We start from the raw sequence: 22,908 nt of genomic DNA on the forward strand, positions 1-22,908 counted from the left end.
AATGATGCCATTAATTTTTCATGAATTCATGATTATCTCCCCTTGGAAGAAGGCTTGGCCCTTCATTTGAAGAAACTTGAATCCCCTTTAACCAAGGATACTTTGTGGCAAGTTTGGTTGAAATTGGCCCTGTGGTTCTTGAGAAGAAGCTGAAAATGTGAAAAGTTTACGACAACAACGACGACAGACAACTTTTGATCAGAAAAGCTCACTTGAGCCTTCGGCTCAGGTGAGCTAAAAATGAAATTTAAATATGAAATTTGAACAAAGCTGTGTCTATTTAAAGATTTTTCCCCATATACAGTAAAACTCGGTTATAACGAAGTCAATGGAAACTGTGAAATTACTTCGCTATATCCATAATTCATTATATCCTTATAAGGAATTTGTTAAATTTATATAGCTGGGGATCCAAGAAGACTTTGCTATATCCGTGAATTCACAATATTTGTGTTCGTACTAAACAAGTTTTACTGTAAATTAAACTTTTATGCATATCTCTGACAGCAGTCAATCAGTAAAAGAGAAAGTAATCAGACAAACAGAAAGTAAAGATATACAGAGAGTATATACTAGTAATTACAATCTTTCTTTTTTTTTTTTTTTTTTAGATATATATACAGTTTGAAACCATTTAAGACTAGATGTTCAGTGAAGAAAAGTAAAAAAATAAAACCCAGTGAATTATTAGAAAAGTCTAAGGGCCATAACTTTCATAAAAAAAGGGTCAATCATCACGATTAACTGTTAGAGTCCCCCATTGTGGCCCCAACAAAGCCTTGAGGGTCATCTGAACAAACTTGAATCCACTACATGAGGATGCTTTCATGTCATGACTTTGCTATTCTAGAGAAGAAAACTTTTAAAATTTTTCCCCATATATTCCTATGTAAAACTTTGATTCCCCATTGTGGCCCCACCCTAACCCTAGGGTCATTATCTGAATACACTTGAATCTACACTATCTAATGAAGGTTTCAACTAAGTTTCAACTTTTTTGGCCCAGTGATTTTAAAAAGATGCCGCAAAATTTTCACTAATTCTTAATTATCTCCCCTTGAGAGAGGGCATGGCCCTTCATTTGAACAAACTTGAATCCCCTTTACCCAAGGATGCTTTGTGGCAAGTTTGGTTGTAATTGGCCCAGTGGTTCTTGAGAAAAAGTCAAACATGTGAAAAATTTACAGACGTACGGACAAACGGACGACAAACAAAATGAGATCAGAAAAGCTCACTTGAGTTTTCAGCTCAGGTGAGCTAAAAAAAAAAAGTCCAGAAAACAGTGAATTATTAGAAATTTTCAAAGTCTATAAAGGGTCATAACTTTCATAAAAATGATCAATCATCAAGAAACTGAAACTTGATCTGTAAGCCATCAATATTAAGAGACATACCAAATATCAGCTCATTATCTACAGCCATAGCTAAAAGAAAGTCCAGAAAACTATGATGGAATGATGGAATGACAGAGTGACAGAATGATGCATGGAAAGGGGTAACACTATATGCCCTGACCATTTCATGGCAGGGGCATATAAAAGATCTATTGGTAGACATGTATCTTACCCTCCTTTTCTTCTGTATATTAAAACAATGATAGAAATAAAATTTAATGATTTAACTTTCCCCATTAAATATCTCTAAGGAAATACTGCTTAACCTCTCTTTGTTTACAGGCAGCAGTACAGTTACTTGACTGATAGGCAGCACTGTCTTCATCAAGTGTTTACAAACCAACAATGCCTGTTCTGTGTACACATACAAACTACGACACTTAGTTAAACAGTCTGTATAACCCCACTAAACTAATTGATCCATGTATGGGTGGTTTGCACCAAGTCAACCCATGAATCTTAAGAGTATCAGAGTTACTCCCCTTCAGTTCTATTCTCTATTAAACATGGTGAAAAAAATAAATTGATGAAATAATTTAAGTGATGTAATTGATGATTAAACTGCCCTTACCCTGATAGTGTGTCTGTTCTTGTCACAATGAGGACTTTGCTCCTTGCACGAGTTTTCATGGACGTTAATTGAACAATCTGAATTGAGAAAACAACAATTTTGTGAAATATCTTTTTAAAGATAAAAGATATATCTGTACTTTCAAAAAAAAAAATAATAATAATAATAAAATAAATCTCATAAGTGCTCAATCAAAATTTTCATTGCATCAATTTGGAGATAAAAATCATAAAGATTTTTTATTTATTTTACGTGCATCATATCTTATTTTGATATTAGATGTTAATATTTTAGCCTTTAATTCATTACCAAAACACCATGTCCAATTCTTTCTTTCTAATGACAAAATACATTAAATAATTTAAAATAAAGGGATTTGAAGTATCATTCAACCACTGAACATGATTTATTTTTAAGGAAAGATGACTTACTTTCACATCTGAGAGCTGCTTTGTTGGCCATAGATTTAGAACAGACGTCACAAGAGGTGGAGTTACTGAAGCTGACTGACACAAAATTGTGACCATGGCGACCCTTGTTCTCTTTCTCCTTGTGCTGAAAGACAGAGGGAGTCACTGTTAAACAGTATTACATCTGGGAGATGTGAAATGGATGACATCACACCACATCAAAGAGACCTAGTTATCAATGATGACAACCAAAGCTTCCCCCTGGTGACAAAGATGAGCTAAAATTTTATAGTTAGCAGGGTAATTAGCTTCAGAAGTCTTCGAAAATTGCATTTGTCTCTGAAAGAGTTTCTAAAAAACTTGATCAATGTTCTTAAATTTCTTTATTTCACAAGAATGACAGAGAGAAATTGGGTAATTTCTAACAGACAAGTAACATCAAAAGAAAGTGATTCACATATTTGTTAAATTTGTGAATACTTTTTTTGTCATCCATAAACTTTGGAACAAATAATCAAAATTGTTGTTTTCAATATCTAGAAATACAGTTAAACTTTGGTATCTCCAACACCGATATCTCGAATACCATGGATATGTCCAAGTGATTTAAAAGTCCCAATCCCTTATTCTTCAAGTATTTTAGCATGGGTATCTCAAATCCTCAGATATCTCAAATTTCTTTCTTGGTCCCATTGAGTTCGAGACAACAAAGTTTGACTGCATTCAAGAAATAGCATATTTTCTTGAAAAGTTCCTAAAGATGTCTGCATGATTGTCAATATTTAGAAATTATTCTCTCCAAATCTGCATGATTGTCAATATTTAGAATGTTCTCTCTAAAGTACATGTATTACATTGTTCTCTCTTATATATGTGGCCTTTTTAACATTGGAACAAAAATATCCATCAGAGTGATCAAACCGCAAGAATATTCTGGTTGAACATTTTTGATAGCAGCAATTTATTAAGCTTTAACTTGAACTTTATTATTCTATATTTCTGCTTATATACAGTAACTACATCCATTAACTTGTAGAGTGTTAATATAAAATATTTATTCAATGTTAGTTGATTTTTGGCCCTGATTTTGTGATTTTAAATACTGATTGAGGCACTGTCTATACATAAATATTACAACTGCAGTAAGTAGTGTGACTTTTGAGTTTATTCCACTATACAAGGTAGATAAATCTGATAAATAAGTGGCTATACTCACAAGAAAAATCAAAAAGTTTTCTATCTCGTCCTGTAAAATTTGATGCAGCATGCCAGTGAATCAAGGGAAACATTTTGTTTTTAATTATATTTCACCTAGGATTTAATTATGACAGAATTTCCTGATATAGCATACAGTACCAGGGCATATCCCAACTGCTCAGTAATCCTTGTAATCTTATATATACATGTGAACATTTGAAGAATAATCTTACTTTAAAAAATAGCACCTTTGTCTTAATGTCATTACACACAATTCTGAGTGGCATAATAATGATATTGTATGTGGCAATAAAAAACAGCAGATGGGAAAGGTAAAAACCATTTAATTCAATTAGGTAAAAACATGAAAAAAAAAAAAGAATCAGATGTTTTGTGAATACATTTAACTTTATGCAACTTGTTGTGTTTTCTATATTCCCTTGCCAGGGGTTCAGGAATAGAAAACTCACAACTCATTTGATAAAAATCACATCTTATCATAAACCCAATAAAGACCCTTATTATAACTTTATACCAGAAATATGGCAGACCTTTCAAGCAAAAACACTGCTAGAACCGAGTCATTTACAACTATAAAACACTGAACGTATGCAGCATTCTTAAAATGAAAATATATCTACAAAGTGGAAGTGCTGGCACAATGCCCGAGTACTTACGATATATAGTGTAGCTTTATCTGTATCATATACCGTCACAAAGAATAACATAATGTCAATAAGTCATCGAAAATCAGATTAGAGTGGAGCGATCGCAACATTCACCGACAACAGTCCTGATATCACAAGTCAGATCAATCTGTAGTAGGTCAATAAGTATCACATGGAATTAATATCATAACAACCCATAATGTATAAAAAACTTAATCGTCGTCAAAAAATCCCATAAATGTATCAGATGAAAAAAAATTCTCCTGCCAGCACCCAAATCTGCTCTCTCCTGTCTCAGAATGTCCCTTTTTTTAAACCACAATCTTATATTCAGGTAGCTTTGTTTTTTTTTCTTGAGATGTCCAGCACTATTCACTAGCACAGTTAACTGTCCCAGATCAATCAGATAATAAAGAGGTCCAATAAAAATGTCACAGTCAGAGTCTAATTATGACAATTTGATGGTGGAGATCATTGTCTAAAGTTGACCAAGGCTGATCGGACCAGTGGTCAGTGATTGGTATGGACTATTACTGACCTATGTGGTCTACAGTGTTTAATGAATTGTCACCCCTTTTTATTCAGTCTCACTGCAGTCCTTACATAAAGCACCTGCTCCTGCATAAGGTGTTGATTGACTGGGGATAATTTGTTTATAACCATGTAATCTCCTATCTTTAGATGGATTATAGCACCTAAGTATTGATCACGATTGATTTAACATCATTTATCTTAATGCCGTAATTATACACAATACCCTAAGCTTTCCACCTATCTTCTTACGATTACAAAATATTTCACTGGTACATGCCATTAAACATTATTTTCTCCATATCAACCATAAATTAAACTGCTGATCAAGAGTTACATTTTATAATTACTTAATTCTCTCAAAATCAGATGTATCGACATAATTATGAGACTCAGAATTTTAACCAAAATTAATATGGAATAAAATTTATCACCCAAAATCACGGATTTCAAAGTACAGTAAAAATTTGCTGAAATTTTTTTAGGCAAATAACTGTTAGTAATACTTTACTGAAATATATTCTGACAATTTCCCAAATATAGTTCTTTCCTCAATCATTTCAATCAAATTTGCATGGATTTTTGAGATATTGAAGTTCAAGTTGAACTGTTTTGATCAAAAATCACTAGAGCCCCCTCCCCCCTTTCCACAAAAAAAAAAAATTCTCTATAAATTATACTTTAGAAAATTTTGCTGAATTGCTAAAGAGATAGACATGGGTCAATATTCCTACAATGTTCATATTGAAGGCATGACACTTTCTCAAAAACACAGTTGAATGAAACTGTGTAAATTGTCACATACTTTATAATAATCTGTATCACCTCTGTATACTAAAGGTAAAAATAATCCCAAAACTTGGGACCTTATCACCTTTTATATAATTGATTTCCATTAACATCTGTACAAGTTTCAAAGTTAAGAAAGAGACTGTAAGGGGTCTTATAATAATTTGATCTAATTATTACACCTTCACTGGAGGCAAGTTTACAGGGGCACTAGGGGGTAAAACAACCCCTATCAAACTAATACCTCTTTTTGCCACCTGCCTGCTTTACTCAGAAAGGGGTCTCACCATCTGCCCAAATTTTAAACTTCTCATAATATTAGATTATCCTCATCTGTTACATTGACAATTGCTCACATAAATAAAATATATGTACATGGAATATATATTTATCCTTCTAAAAACATGTGATGTTTTATTGTGTTGAATTTAAAATATTCTTTTTAACATATTCTGATATAAAATAATCAAAGTAAATCTTACCAAGAATTGTCCTTTATTTATCCATAATGTAATATTCATCTAATACAAAAAGGACTTCAAGAGTTAAAACAAAAAATAAATCCAAGTCAAACTGAAGGAAGGTAGTATTTAGGTGCAACAAGAACTCTGTGTTACAGTGTCAATGAACCAGCTCCTATAGCTAATTACAAACAAGTTGTTGATGTACCATGTTTACGTTGTTGTTTCTATCTTCACATCACGGCAAGTTTCACATCAATTTACTGATAGAGTGAAAAAACAAACTAGAACTTTGTACCATAGTAAATTAACAGGACCAAAAAATTTGCTTAAAATTGTAGAATTTTTTATCAGCTTCACTCATGCTGATAACTTTAAACAGCTGTGAAAATTAAATTTTAATTTTATGAGATGTAGAAGACTGTCAGATTTAGCTGCTAACTTAATCTGAGGCAAATGACCAAGTGTCTGAAGAGAGTTACTGTAAATCAAAATTGACAAACTTTGGCAGAAAAATCAGCCAAGCGATACATGGCAGGGTAAACTGATGCAGTTATTCCTCTATTTACAAAAGTCAAGTAAAATGAATCTTACACAAATTATATTTTATTTGTGAAGAATATACCAGTAAATCAAACAAATACATCAGCTGGATAATTTAATTTACTCATATTTGACATAGGAAATGCCCTGTGTTTAACATGATATAGTCCAAAGCTTGCAATACTGTATAGGGGGAAAATAACTCGTGGTGATAATATTCGCTATATTCATGGTGTTAATAAATTGGTGAATTCAAGAAACAGTGAATAAGTTTTAAATATTAAACCTCAATGTTTTATTTGGAAATTTGAAAATAGACTACGATAGTTATACATCTATGTACAATACATGGTCATTTAGTAATTATGAGTATTTGTCATTCAACTATCTTAATTATCACGCTTTACTTTAATTCAAATAAGCAGCTAATAACCTGTATTTATTGTTAAAAAGCTGTTTTAATAGATATATGTTTCATCAATCAAAACACATGGATCATAGGTTTTGATTACCCGTGCGTAACATTATCATGTGTATTTGTTACCTGCATTAACATTATGTGTATTAGTTTTTATGGAAATTTTGGTGTATAAAATTTCATTCGAATAACTATCTAACTTGCTGAAGATATGGAAGGATATTGTTACGTCCACCTACATTAATAAATTTATTGGTGTCCAGTCATTTTTTTTTTTCTGCGATGTGTATACCTTCAGGAAGATGTGTACACATGTGTGCACTCATCGTAAAAGCCTATTGGAAAGTCATTTGACGTTTATAGTCAAAAGGTTTTAATAAGGCACTTGTTTTGATTAATCATCAATTAACTATACTGGATTTAATCATTTTATATAAACCTACCCTGTTCGTGGAGTGAATATATAATGCTGATAAATGTCGTTCTTGCTATACTAGCTATGGATTATACGGATAAAGACAAGGGAGGTAACTTTAATTATATACCGATTCCGTGAATTCAACAAACCGCGATCGTGTCTGAGGAGAGAAAAACGTGAAAATTACAACCCGTAAATTAATCCCCTATACAGTAGTCAATATTTATCACCGATGATTTTTACAGCATCACTTAAACAATGAAATGCTTTTTTGTTTTCTTGGTTGTTAATTAAGAAATAAGATATCATTTTTAGAGTTTCACTGGAGTATGACATGAGGTCACTCACATGATCAAATCCTATAATGCCTAAAGGGTATTATAGTAGATTTGATCACGTAACAACTTCATATCATAACCCAATGAAACTCTAAAAAATGATATTTTATTTCTTATATTTATACAGGTAAACTTCGGTATCTCGACATCGGATATGTCGACAACCTGGGATATGTCGACGTCCGTCCGCGGTCCCGGCAGTATTTACTATATAAATGATTTGCAAAAACTCTGATATGTCAACCTCGGTAATCTCGACAACCCTGGTTATCTCGACATATATTCAGAGTCCCAAGAGCAAAATTTACCTGGTATATGTCGACATCGGCAATTTTCTGCTCCACTGAACCTAACTGTTTGTCAGATAGGGTCGCTCGTCACGCGCGGACGGCTCCGGGTATCTCGACGTTGTCAAAAATTCACACCTTTCACACCCATGTTTTGACTGCACGCTGCTTAATTAATTCTATAGACTGTGTTTGTAGGTGAATCCAAAGCCCCCTCGGCGTCTTTGAGACGTTAATTGCTTAATGTTCAGCTTGGGTAATATCACTGATAAATCTACACGATTCTGCTTAAATTTACAGGTGTTTTTTTTATGTCGAAACCTAACATAACTTTTAAAATTGAAAAAAGATAACTAAATTACAAAGAATAATAAACATATTGAATAAATTCAAACTAAAGAATTAAACGATGTTCTTATAATATTTTGTAGTTAAAATGCATTCAACAGGAAATAATCCGATTAACGACACGATTAACCGAATCATCCGTAATTCATGCATCTGTAATATCACTACGTTGGTTTAGATACACAAATCTCTTAAAAAATTAATATTAATGCACATTCTTCCTAATGAAATAAGAAAAAAAAATTACGCATTTAATATGTTTTCGTATCTTGGATGTCTATATGGTTCGGTTTGAAGTTTATAGTGCGCATTTCGTATCCTGTTCTGACAAAAAAGCAAGTAACACGCGAATGCTGGATGGAAAACTACAAAAATTTAGAACGATTTCGATAAAGAGAAAGGTTTTATAAATAAGATTTTTAAAAATAACTTCTTAGATTTTCAATAAAAATAGAGGGATTGCTGAAATAAATTGACCTACAGTCTACATTGAAGTCATATACGTATAATAAGCTTATACACATGTATGTGTTTGGTTATGCAGTGAAATCTTGGACGTCAAGTCTCAACTCTGATATCTCGACACCTCGGATATCTCGACATTTTCCGATGGTCCCGTCGATGTCGAGATAACGAAGTTTACCTGTATTTTACTTTTTTTATTCATGTTACAAAGAAATATAGGCACTATTTAGACTTTGCTATGGTAGTGCAACATAATGTACCTACGATGTCATGTGACGTCACAATCGGAACTTTCCAAATGACTCCAAATTTGCTTTCCGAACACAAGAAAGTCCGATCATGTGACCAACTGCATGTCATTGAATATTGAATTTCAATTTAATTAGTATTGTTATATAAGGAAAGACATTGGCAAATGTAAATATTTTAGGAATGACTCTAATTCTTGGCCATATTATTCGAGTATAACATGGTTTGGGTCAGTTTACGCTTTATAATCCGCGAAGCGGATTATAAAACAGCGTAAACTGACCCAAACCAGGTTATACTCGAATAATTTGGCCAAGAATTAGAGTTATTCCTTATAATTTAATTTTAAAATCATTAAATAACTATGGGTGTAAAATTTCGTTACTTTTTATTAGTTCAAATTTGCCGCTCAATAATACAACCATAGTAACGGAAGTAACGGAAGTGATGGGAATCGAGGGGAGGTAAAAACTGATACATAGGCATAGCAGCCATGTTGTTTGGTTACATGTGGTAAGATCGAATTATTGTTTGAAATTAAAGGTACATTTATTAAATCTGGAATTTTCCATGAATCCCGAGGACTGGAAATGAGAGGATTGTATGGATACAGATGATTCAGCTGGTTGTCAGGGGGGTGTGTCCCCATACCAAACCAGGTTATACAGAAATAATTTGTGTTCCTTTTTGGATATTAACCAATCAGAGGCTAGTATACAAACAAAATTAAATTATTAGGGGAATTAATGTTGCAGCTGTTGCAGAAAAAAATGCATAACCCGCGTAAGCAGGTTATGTAATTTTTTTCTGCAATAGCTGCAGCATTATTTCCCCTATTAACAACCAAAGAAAGACATATTACTGTTTATATTAAGACATATCCCTTTTAGTCTACCCCACTTATCACCTTCTACCCCTCAAGGCTAATTTGTTCCAAGTTTTCTGTGTCACATGTACATTTTGCATTTGTATGCATTGAATAATACAGTTTTTGGGTGTCACATATTTCAAAACTCCTTTTGCCTATAATCAGATGCCCCCCTGCCTATAATCAGATGCCCCCTGCCTATAATCAGGTGCCCCATTGCCTATAATCAGAATCCCCGCTGCCTATAATCAGATGCCCCACTGCCTATAATTGGGTGCCCTGCTGTCTATAATCAGGTGCCCCTACTGCCTATAATCAGATGCCCCACTGCCTGTAATCAGATCCCCCGCTGCCTGTAATCAGATGCCCCGCTGCCTATAATCAGATGCCCCGCTGCCTATAATCAGATGCCCCACTGCCTATAATCAAATGCTCTGATGCCTATACTCAGGTGCCCTGCTGTCTATAATCAGGTGCCCGCACTATTTGTAATCAGGTGCCCCACTGCCTATAGTCAGGTGCTCTGTGTTCTAAAACGTGTTCATCCATGTAACAAAGTATCCTAAGTTTTAATCAGAACCCTCATCATTATACCCTTCTGCTATCTCTGTATACTGACCTTCTTTGTCCTGTAGCTGCTACCTAATCGGGAGAAGACACTACTTTTGCGTTTCTTGTCTTTCTCCTCTTTTTCTCTCTTAGCAATTTTGGCTTGCTCATCTGTTGTGTAGTTGGCAGTTCTATAACATGGTGATTAAAATTTAAACATTCATTAAGAGTCTATAACTAATTATTTTCATAAATAGTAGTGATGCAATCAATCTTATCACTCTGCTTCAAACTTCAGTGGCATAATACAGAATACAATAAGTTAACAAGCGACCCATAGACCAAATGCCCACCTGAGTCGCCATTCTCTTTTTGACAAATGAATGAGTATACATACATAAATGAAACCTTCCTTCTTTTTCACCAGTTTTGATTTACAGTATATTGAGGTTTGAAGTCAACATTACAAATTAGTAGTGTTCTTATTTTTGCAAGTGTTTCTATATTCCACATAAACTTTGTTCCTAAATTATGGCCCAAACTCACTGTGGCTCAACCCTCAGCCCCAGCAATCACGATTTGATTAAAACTGAATTAACACTATATAAATATGTTTTTACTATTCAGTATTGATTAAACTAATTATGGCCCGGAGGAAATTTAGGCCATTTAAGTCTTAAAAAGAATCAATATTTTTAAAGATTTATCCTAAATATTTCCATGTAAACATTAACTCCACATTGCAGTCCAGGGACCTTGTTTTCTATCAATTTTAGAATCTAAAAAGTTCTCCCTTAAGATTTAATTGTTCCTCCTGGCCTTAAGTTTTTTCAGAATGATTTTTAAATGACCCTATTTTATTTTCCAAATATCTCAACTCCCATTCTTCATTTATAAACAAACTTAAACTCCCATTTTTTAAAGATGCTTTATGGCGAGTTTGGTTGATATTGGGCTGGTAGTTTGAAAGGAGGAGATGAAAATGTGAAAGTTTACTTGTAAACATATGCCGGACAACTATCGATCAGAAAAGCTCATTTGAAACTCTAGCTCAGGTGACCTAAAAAATGATTCAGAAGGAATATGAAAATCCACACTATACAAATAAATTAGGAAAAAAGTATTAATTGTGGTGATTACAACATCTTGTTATAAAATGTGAAGATTAAGTATTCATAAACACACAGGATATAGCTATAAAGAACCTGCAATGTTTGAAACAACTGTGTAATGGATGACTGTTAATTTTCCAAAGTATTTTAAATAAAATACATGTATTTGTAACTATTCAAAAATATATAATCCACAAATTGCTAGAAATCTGGATTTTGGCATTTTTGCACTAATGTATAGCAACTTGACTGCAGTCTCTTTATAAAACTACATGTCTCTATATACATTAACTAAATTTCCATAGATTTTCCCTACAGCCCATTTTTGTTAGCATTACAAAGTGAATAAATTCACAAAGCAGAATATTAAAAGGTTTCTAAGCAGAAGCAGTGCTTGCTTGGTTATTGTGGGTTTAAGCCCTGCATTTTCCCCCACCTCTCCTCAAACTTACAATACTGATCATAAAATCCTGTATAAAACTCAAACATACACTAATTTTCCATAAAATGCCAACCAGAACAAACTTTTGTGAAATTAGAATTGACTCATTTCACAGACTGATCTCCCTTTGTAAGATGAATCCCAACAACTGGAGGCCTTATCTAACTTACTCAGTGAGGAAGTCGAGCAGAGACAGTTCTGACTTCCTGCGGGATTTACTGTTGTTACGGCCCAGTAAACGGTTTGTTCTCTCATCGTCATCTTCATGAATTTCTTCTTGTCTTCGAAATTGTGCGCTACAATGGCATAAAGCTCATCTAACAAGGAGATACAGCCAGGCTTGTTATGAACCTTTGTAAACCTTTGATATTTAAATTCATTAAAGAAATTTGAAAAAAAAGTATCTGAATAATTAAAACCACATTATAAAGAAATCAAAAAAAAAAAGAAAAAAAAAAAAGACTGTGATATCACACTGATTGAATCTTTAAAGATATACATGTATATATAGGCAGATGTGATGTAAAGTTGGATACAGTTAAGATGACAGATTTCTGAATCAAGTCACACATCCCTGACCACTTTTCACCTCAAAACCAAGCTTTAATAAGCTCAACTGTCAGTCACACATAGACTCTTATTAAAAAAAAAAGATGACTGCTCTAAAATTAGCCCCACCCCCACCCCTTTCATAATTTCAACTTGCTTTACTCCCTAGCTATTCCTTGAATTGTTACATTTTCACAAAGTATGGTAAACCCCTTGCAAATCTTTTACACATCTCTAATTAACTTTTCATTCTGGCATTAGTGCAGCAATATGCTCTACTTATATGTCAAATTACACCTAACCTAACTAGCAACATGAAATTGTCTAGAGTGGTCTAAGGTTACCTCATGTAATGCATCCAAACATGTAAAGATACTGAAATTCGTCTGCAAATGACAATGCAACTGATGAACAGAAAACATTTACAGTGTGCAAAAAAAAAAAGCATGCAAAGGCCCAAGAGTGCATAGCTTGCTCATGCAGAAAGTATTAGAGGCAGCAACTGGTCAAACATGCACATCAGTTTCATATAAACTGGCCATTTGAATGGACAGATTAGTTTCCATAGCACAACACTGTGAGGCAGTGCTCTGAAAGTCTTATCAGATCTTTAAATTAAAATGGAAACAGAAAGTCATTTGTAATACAGGAAGGTGATCCATCATGCTTATAATTCGAGATGAAGAACTCAGTCAGGATTTTCTCTGTCTTATCTCCTGTAATAGAAGTAATCCATACGGCTGATGATGTATGTATCATGGGAAGTTAGAAGGAACATTTCAATAGAGAAAATCTTTCAGAGCACTGAGATAACTCCAATAAGAGAATGCAAAAATCTGCAGGCAAACATTTGCTATCACTCACTCATGTTCCTCTATAAGTTTTTGAATGAGTAGATAAGAAGGGGTATTGGATCTGAAATATAATACCACAAGGCACCAGTGTCATTCAAAAACCATCTATAGTGCTTATCATCTTTTGTAACATTTCATTCAATAGTTTTCAATAATAAACAAATTGTGCAAAGTTTAAACGCGTTTCTCAATGTGTTCTAATTGTGTACCAATCAAATAACTCAGATTAAACAAAATCATGAAATAAATTGCTGTACTTTCTCTATTTCAAGTCTTACACGTATCTATAAATGATAATTCTAATTATTTGTTCATCCACATGCATTATAACAAAAACAGAAGCCAAATTTTGCAAAAGAAAAGAAAATGTTTAATATCTGACTTCACCCCAAATAAAACAGTTTCTATGACAACTCAGAGACAGACCATCTGTCTATCACATGCAGGTTATGCGGATGTAGACCTCTCCTTATCACAACATAGTCTCTACTTCAGACAATAGTAAAAATTATCTTAACATGTTTCATCAATCAAAGTTTTTTTTTTGTTTTCCATTCAGAACATTTACAGAGAGAAGGTCTACATGAGAAGGGCCATAACTCTACAATAGACTAATGCATCAACATCCTGGCATAACACGCCCGCACAAACTTGTGTCTACACATACCGGAATAGTTTAGCCCTTCTGGACAGCAAAGGAAAATAGGAATAAAATTTAGAATCTAATGATTAAAATAAACACTGAAGGGAGTCAGCAGACTGGAAGTCTACTACGATATAACAAACTTAATCCCACATTTAAAGCTAAATTAATTTGCAACTATTTAATATTTTAGACCCATTGAGTAACTTGTATTCCTATATTATTATACCAGAAAATGAAGAATTAATAGCTATCAGTATATTGCATAAAATGTTTTTTTCATATTATCTAAACATAAAATAAAAATCAGAGTATGTGATCTAATACTTTGATAAATATTAAATAATCTACATTGTTATGGGAAAATGTTACCAAAGTGTTAGTAAAATATAAAGTGACAGTTAGATGTTAATTAATTATGTGTGTAAATGAACATCTCTTAAAATATTTAGATTTCAGATGTTTGATATCATAATGTAAAAAAAAAAATTATGATATTTATTCTCTACAGTGTTAATATTACAAAAACTTTATGTATTAAACATAATTACTACTCACTGTTTTGCCTCCTTCTGAAATGACTTCTTTTCAGCTGAAATTACATAAATGATTGATTTTTAATATTAAAACATAAAAATTTATGATAAAACAATAAGAATGTGACTGAAATATACAAACAAAAGGCCCAAGGGCCACAATGGTCACCTTATCATTCTGTAACTCAATGATTCATTCATACCTGTTATGTCTGCAATATCCTAAGATTATGATTTTTTCAGGGTTTACTGGTAAGTTAATTGATTAATAAGAGAAAAAAAAATTTTTGCAATCAAAGTACTGGTACAATACTGAAAAAAAAGCATTATGGCCCAATTTTAACATAAAAACATGATCAAAAACTTAAAATTAAGAAAAAAATATCAGATTTACAGTTGTGGGATTACTAAGTAAAAAGGGTTCAAATTAACCTGACCCCTTCAGGAGTAAGCATCAATGCCCCAGACATTCATGGTGAAGAATTCACACATCAAAGTATTTTGTTTAGGAACATAATGATTTTCAAAAGATTAAAAGGTTAATGCATTTAATACCAATTTTTTTATCATTTGTTCAGAAAAATCAAGGTATATACACATTGGAATAAGTGGAAATCTGCATAAACAGCAACATAGTTTCTCTATGAATTATATCTGCTCCAATGTATGTATATACCCCACCCCCCTTTCCCAAATTCTAACTCTGACATTTAAAGCTATCACACAAATATATCTTGTGCAAACACTGATTCAGACACCACGCACCATCTGCCAATAAAATATATGTGTGACATCACATACTGTGTGTATGAGCTTATACACGCTTTTAGATATAAAAGGATTATCAATGTCTTATCCTTAAATGTAAATACATGTATAATTAAAAGTGAAAGTTCTATAGAAGCATTAATTAATTTTAAGAATTAAAAATCAACATAGCCATATCTTGATTTATCACCTTTAATTCTCAGTTTGTCAGGAGCATTTCTCTCCACATTATTTTAAAGATTGCATTCTAATGCAAAATTTGCATAGTGTCATTCACCACTTTAATTCCAAGGCAAACTTTCATTTTAGTGTGTAAAATACCTCCAAAATTAAAATGATGCGAATTGAAGTGGTAAAATTTTCCATTTGAATGGAATGTTTGGAGCTTACATGCCCATTTCTTCAGAGAGGAAAAAGCTATCACATGCTTCATTCGAATACCAGTAGAACAGGAATTTGATAAATACAATAACCAATCAGATTGGAGGTTTACATAAGCACTGGGTAAACGTGTTCCACTGATACGTTCCAATAACTTCAATAAGCATGATGAATTCATAATTATGTACATGTTCATTGCAACTCTCAAGTTTTACAGAATCCAGGAGTCTTTAACTCTCTCCTAACTTCATAAAATCCCCATTTCAGCAAAACTTGTGTTGCTAGTTGCAGAGAGTGGGGTTTCTTAAAACATTGCAATAAATACATGTATTGCTTTCTCGTTCCTAATGAGATAGGTGCATCTTTATGTAACGATTGATGTTCAATAAGAAAGACCAAAACGTTCCATCCAAACGACAAATTTCACCACTGCAATGCACATCATTTTATCTATTGCCTTGATTGGGAATAGTGAAGACATAAATGAAAATTTGATCTTTGCTCGTCATACTACCACATTTTCTGTATCATAAAAGGCAGCATAATAACAAGATATGACTATACGTATGTAATTGAAAAATAATTGACAGAGAGAGTGAGAGAATATCGGGAAAATACTCTGAAAGTAAAATACTATAATAAAACAAAAAAGTTTATATATATATATATGTCCAGATAATGAAAGCCATCACCAATAAAAAAACCCAGAAATCCTATGTTATATAAATCCCACCGACATACTTGTGTCTGTGTCTTCAAAGTCAAAGATGTGTCTTCCTACATCTATTACTTTGTTCCACCAATCTATATCAATGACAGATATCTAATCAGTATAACTCAAATCTAAAATCAACTCAACTTTAACAAGCCAACATGGTTCCTACACACACCTAGCATTATTCGCTAGTTTACTGTAAACATGGCAAATATTTTGAACAGTGTTTTTCCAATCATCAATTATGATCAATCAAATTACTACCAGTCGATTGTTGATAAATCCATGAACTTGATTATAAAAATATCGGTAGTTCTATTTTTATCAACAAACTGTATTTTTGGAATGCACAATTCCAGTCATGATTCATCTAATATCCTAAAATAGTACTCGGTGTTAAATGGTACATCATGTTTATTTTTTTTTAAAATGATACTTGGTTATATAGTGATATTTTATGTTGATAAAAAGAGCAGAAAAAAATCTTTCTGCTAAGAAAATGTTGCACTGAAAAAGAATCATCAACTATAAAATCCCTACCGATTCCCGTAACTAATTTTGAGTCAATAAGATATTTTCTAAAAGAATGCATGACACTTTTGTCATTAGCAGATGTGATTCTATATTTAAATTTCACAGATGATAGTCCAATGACTTAACAAACACATAATCTTTGTACTTCTGTCGAAAAAAAAAGTTACAAAACAATAAATTCTGGATACTGAACTAACCTGGGGGGAAAGTACTGACAGAGACAAAGAAAGAATATAATAGAACTCTGTATCTGACAAGACTCCACGATCCTACTTCTGAAATCTGATGATTAATTGAATGCAACATCTAAGGCTGATACATGTATTTGACATTGTTGCAAAGTTTCCTGAATATACCTGCATCTATTTAACATATTTATCTAAATACTGTGGAATCATTTTGTTTCATGGGGGTCAAAGTTCATGGGTAACCAAACTTTTATTGGTTCGTAGCAACATACAGTATGCACTATACAGGGTTATTTCCCCTTGTATTATTTTTACCCTTTCACAGTTGCAAACAATTTTGCCCCATTTTAAATTCACCCAGTCACATTTCTGTTTAAGAAATTATACTGTGTTCTTTGAATTCACCATGTTTTAAATTTGCCCATTTCAGAGTAGGGAGAAAGGGATGAAAATAAAAATGGGGTGAAAATTTCCCTGTAAACAGTATTTTCATGGATAACTTGTATTCACAAAAGATGCAATGAACTGATACTATGAAAAAGTTCATTCATGGGGTAAATAAATTTGTGGATAACAAATCCATGAACATTGGTCCCCCACGAACAATGATGATTCCACAGTAATTCATAAAGAAGATGCAGTCATGTCCTTCATTGATCCTTCACAGTTAACATGGAGTATCACTGAAGGATAGAAAAGTGAAATCTAATATCTCTACAATGGGTACAAAAGACTTTAGGACTCTCAAGTAACTGGCAGGACAATCAAATATTGAGAGGGGTGAGGTGATTAAGGGACTGTAATACTCGCTGAGGAAACAGGGAGAAATAATGAGACTATAAGTGAGGAAACAGCCATATGCCTGGTGTACTTACTAGGGGAAACAGCTGCGGGAATTGAGGGCGTAGACATTGATTTAGTCATGGTGGAATGTGGAACATTTAGGTTAGAGGTCATATCTTCATCAGTCGAGTCTCCACTCTGACCCGACATCGTCGTCTCTCCGTCTTGCGACAGGGATTTCTAAAAATAGCAACAAAAAACTATTTCATCTGTTTTACAACATGGAAAACCTCACCTGCATATTTTTATTTTATCCTCCCCTTTAAAATTTCCAAAGATAAATGCTTCACTCTCCTTTTTGTTGCATACAAGGAAAGAGTTCATCATTTAATCACAGAATTATTAATTTTTTTATGTTCATTGTGTCATGAGACGGATGGCTGTCCTGACAAGCACACATTAGTGTGTCAAGAAAATTTGTCTGCAAATCCACCTGTGTTGTGGCACAATTTACAATTCAATAGTGAAAACTTCATGATTTCATGGTAATTTCAACCTTCAAAGACCAATACTTACCAAAGTTTGCCTGGGTGAGACAAGTTCTTTCTTCATGCTATGAAGTGTTCTTGTCAAAGTTTGGCCCTGGTTGGCATCATCTTTATTGTGATCTTTAAAAATAAATATTAACTGAATGTGTCATTGTGACATGAATGCCCCTGCTGATAAGCAATTTTCAATTTGGAAGCAGGCACGTAGTATTGGGGGGGGGGGGGGGCAGCCTCAACCCCCCCCCCCCCACTTTTTTCCTGACATAAGTTTTTCTATAGGAAATGTTCATTGAAAGTCTGGTTGGCCCCCCACTTTTGGTTGCAATATTGTCAAATGAGGGTAATATAAGGGGAATGCAGTGTTTAAGTCAAGTTTTTTCAGGTAAGTTGAAAATTTTTTCCTCTGGACCCCCCCCCCTCCCCCCCCCTTTCAAAAATGGTGCTATGTCACTGGGAAGTCCAAGGATATGAAAATACTAAAGGGTGGAAATGAGACAAAAATAAAATATTGTTCCTATTGTTTTCTTGAATTACTTGTCAATACCACAACATACTCAAGCTACATGAAAATAGTGATGAACTACACACAAATTTTGAAAAAGTCCCAAAAATACTACAATAATAATATGAAATTCAAAATTTAATGGCAATAACTTTTAGGAAAATGGGTCAATAGACACGAAACTTAAACTTAATCTGTAAGTCATGAATATTAAAGATGTATACCAAAAATCAGCTTATCTACAAGCACAGCAAAAAATGTCATGAAAAAATGACAAGAGGCCCATGGGCCTTGAATCGCTCTTCTGATAAACTGTACAACCTATTACTTCTATTTGAAGTATCCTGTATATTTACATAAACCCTTGAAATTCCAATTCACACTCTGAGAGCCCAAGATGATTCTAAGCCAATTAGTACCTGAGAGTTGGTCATGATGACCTACTTATCACTTGTCATTCTCTGAGGACCCATCAACTAAGTTTGATGATTCTAAGCCAATTAATACCTAAGATATTTTTTAAAATTATAATCATAAAATTTTATAAGTAGGTCAAAGTGACCTACTTTTCAATTGTTTTACTCCAAGGACCCAAGATGCATCAACTGACAAAGTTTGATGATTCTAAGCCAATTAATACCTGTAATATTTAATCAAAGCCATAAATTTTCAAAAGTAGGTCACCATGACCTACTTTTCAGTTGCTGTACTCCGAGGACCAAAGATACATCGACTGACAAAGTTTGATGATTCTAGCCAATAAGTACCCAAAATATTTAATTAAAGCCATAAATTTTCAAAAGTAGGCCACAGTGACCTACTTTACAGTCAACCTACTCCGAGGACCAAAGATGCATCAACTGACAAATTTTGAAGATTCTAAGCCAAATAATTCCTGAAAATATTAAATACAGCCATAAAATTTCAAAAGTAAGTCACTGTGACCTACTTTTCAGTTGTTGTACTCCGAGGACCCAAGACGCATCATCTGACAAAGTTTAATGATTCTAAGCCAATTAGTACCCGAAATATTTGATTAAAGCCATAAATTTTCAAAAGTAGGTCACCGTGACCTACTTTTCAGTTGTTGTACTCCGAGGACCCATGACGCATAAACTGACAAAGTTTTATGATTCTAAGCCAATTAGTACCCGAAATATTTTATTAAAGCCATAAATTTTCCGAAAGTAGGTCACGGTGACCTACTTTTTAGTCGACCTACTCTGAAGACCCATGACCCATCAACTGACAAACTTTGATGATTCTAAGCCAATTAGTACCCGAAATATTTAATTAAAGCCATAAATTTTCAAAAGTAGGTCACAGTGACCTACTTTTCAGTCAACCTACTCCGAGGACCAAAGATGCATCAACTGACAAAGTTTGATGATTCTAAGCCAATTAGTACCCGAAATATTTAATTAAAGCCATAAATTTTCAAAAGTAGGTCACTGTGACCTACTTTTTAGTCGACCTACTCCGAAGACCCAAGATGCATCTACTGACAAAGTTTGATGATTCTAAGCCAATTACTACCTGAAATATTTAATTATAGTCATATAAATTGAAAAGTAGGTGACCTACTTTTCAGTTGACCTTTTTTGAGGACCAAAGATGCATCAACTTACAAAGTTTTATGATCATAGGACTTAAAATGTCCAAATCATGCCTCTAAAACGCTTTGAAATCGAATGCCTGCAAAGTTCAAAAAGTAGGTCACTGTGACCTACTTTTTAATAAATATGTTTTATGGCCCCAAGATGCATCATCTTACAAGATTTAATGATTCTAAGCCTCCCCGTATTCGAATTAATGACCTTAATTGTTTTTAAAAAGATTAGCCATAAAATTCAAAAAGTAGGTCAAGGTGACCTACTTTTTAGTTGACGTACTTTGAGGACCTAAGATGCATCAACTGACAAAGTTTGATGATCATAGGCCTTAAATTGTTCAAAATATGTCTCTAAATCATTTTGAAAAAGAATGGCCGCAAAATTTAAAAGTAGGTCACCGTGACCTACTTTTGAGTCAACATGATATGAGGTCCTTAGATGCACCAACTGACAAGATTTGATGATCCTAGTCCTTATAGTAAGCAAAATATCAACATTTTAATAAAATGTAATTTTTGGTCAACTTTGAAGTGACCTTGAGACCACGCCCTTTGCCCCAGGGTAAATCCCCGTGCAAATTTTAATCTACAACATATCCTCATCCTTTTGTGTAAGTTTGGTGATAATCTGCCCAGTGGTTCTTGAGAAGAAGATTTTTTAGCAACCAGTACTTTTGTTTCTATTTTCCTAATTATCTCCCCTTGTTAAAGGGTCACAACCCCAGTTTTAGTATAAAAGGGAGCCCTTGGGCCAAGGATACCCTGTGACAAATTTGACAATTATTGGCCAATTATTGGCTGGGATCGAACTCAAAACCCTTGGTTTGAAAGGCAGGTGCGCTAAGCATTAGGCCACGCACTCCAATAACAATAGTATGTTAAAATGTTTAGGACTATAGAATAATTGCAAGCGTATTTTTAGAATCGGTAGGGGAAGAAAGAAGTTCCGTAAAAGGAAATAGTTCCTGAATTTGCAAGCAGTATATTAAATAATAAGGGACGGGCTGCGTAAGAAAACATTAACACTGTTCCCTAATGAAAATGTATTAAGGGACTGTAGCCCGATTCATCGATATTGTGAGCATGCTGAATTTTTTGTAAATAGCTTTGTTGTAAGCTTAAAAGATCGGGTTCGGATTTTAACATTTCTGACTGAATATCCTGAAATAACTATGAAACATTTAAATAAGCATTTCTTTGGGTTAAATTAAATATGTGTATCACAAATTAAACTCCCAACATGCATTTTTAGAAGGGAAAGACGACAATGAAAGTCAGAATTGTTTTTAATCTACCGAAAATCGCTATTTTTGGAAACTGATTACAGTACAGGCAACGCAGATCCCGTATTAGACCGCGTCCCCTCGGCGGTGTGTTAATCCTTTCCGCATTACACCGTCGCGGTTTTGATCGCGGTACTACCTGCGACCGTGTTTACACCGCGGCGGGGTCAGCTACCGTTATTCTGCAGTTTGAGTGTTTTTACCTGTAAACGGTTGTCGATAATCACGTTGAGTGAATGGTTATAAAAAATAAATAAGTTTACGGTCGGAATTTTTTTTCAAATATATGCATAATATTGTGAACATGTATAAATGTTGTACTACTATTATTTTTTTCTTTGATTTCAAATATTAAGTCACTAATTTTTCCCCAGTATTATTTACCGATATCAGAACTATAACATTCGTAATTCCCTAAAGTAATGACACGTTTATCTAGAAGTATGCATCATGTAAAAGCTAAATATTGTACGTCGATCTGCTCTGAAATTTGGATTAAATATGTTGTCAGCTCATTTAGAGTTTTAATCCCTCTGTTTTTATATTTTAAAAAATTCTATCTTGTAATTCTTAACTAATTCATTTCAATCTTAGATACTTGTCATCGTTTCAAAATGGAGGAGGGCTCGGAGATGATGGCTCTGTCAAACTTTCCATCTCTCTCATCCTCACTCGAAGCTCCTGTTCGGACCCGGTACCAAGAACTACGGCTCGATCCACTTCCTTAGGGCGACCCCACTGGACGTCATACTCTTCACCAACAGAAATCACAATGTCACTATCACATTTGAAGTACGCACGGCTCCTCACTTGGAAATTGTCATCACACAGATATTTGACTAGAAAATGTTTGTCTTCACGCACACCGGATCTCCTCGCCATTATACATGTACTAGTGAAATCGCAGAAAAATATATCCTTTCAATGCAACGACTTTTATGAAACTGAATAAAA

General features: G+C 33.6%; 1 protein-coding gene across 10 annotated transcripts in view; it reads right to left on the minus strand.

The window, feature by feature from the left end:
• Positions 1-22,908, minus strand: part of LOC133181726 (rho guanine nucleotide exchange factor 18-like) — a 127,611-nt gene that overhangs the window by 51,607 nt on the left and 53,096 nt on the right. For 4 of the 10 annotated variants that reach the window (XM_061316299.1, XM_061316294.1, XM_061316296.1 and 1 more), the window contains exons 14-22: positions 18,586-18,677; positions 18,102-18,249; positions 14,663-14,696; positions 14,129-14,146; positions 13,472-13,522; positions 12,229-12,354; positions 10,575-10,695; positions 2,397-2,520; positions 1,966-2,042 (exon numbers count right to left, since the gene is read on the minus strand). In XM_061316299.1, coding sequence (XP_061172283.1) covers positions 1,966-2,042; positions 2,397-2,520; positions 10,575-10,695; positions 12,229-12,354; positions 13,472-13,522; positions 14,129-14,146; positions 14,663-14,696; positions 18,102-18,249; positions 18,586-18,677 — 791 coding nt within the window. The remainder of the gene's footprint in view (positions 1-1,965; positions 2,043-2,396; positions 2,521-10,574; positions 10,696-12,228; positions 12,355-13,471; positions 13,523-14,128; positions 14,147-14,662; positions 14,697-18,101; positions 18,250-18,585; positions 18,678-22,908) is intronic. The other 6 variants (XM_061316291.1, XM_061316292.1, XM_061316297.1 and 3 more) reach the window with 6 other exon arrangements.

Source organism: Saccostrea echinata, unplaced genomic scaffold, assembly GCF_033153115.1.
Source record: "Saccostrea echinata isolate AGI-Se365-2 ecotype Australia unplaced genomic scaffold, CSIRO_AGI_Sech_v1 ptg000009l, whole genome shotgun sequence".
Lineage (NCBI taxonomy): Eukaryota > Metazoa > Mollusca > Bivalvia > Ostreida > Ostreidae > Saccostrea > Saccostrea echinata.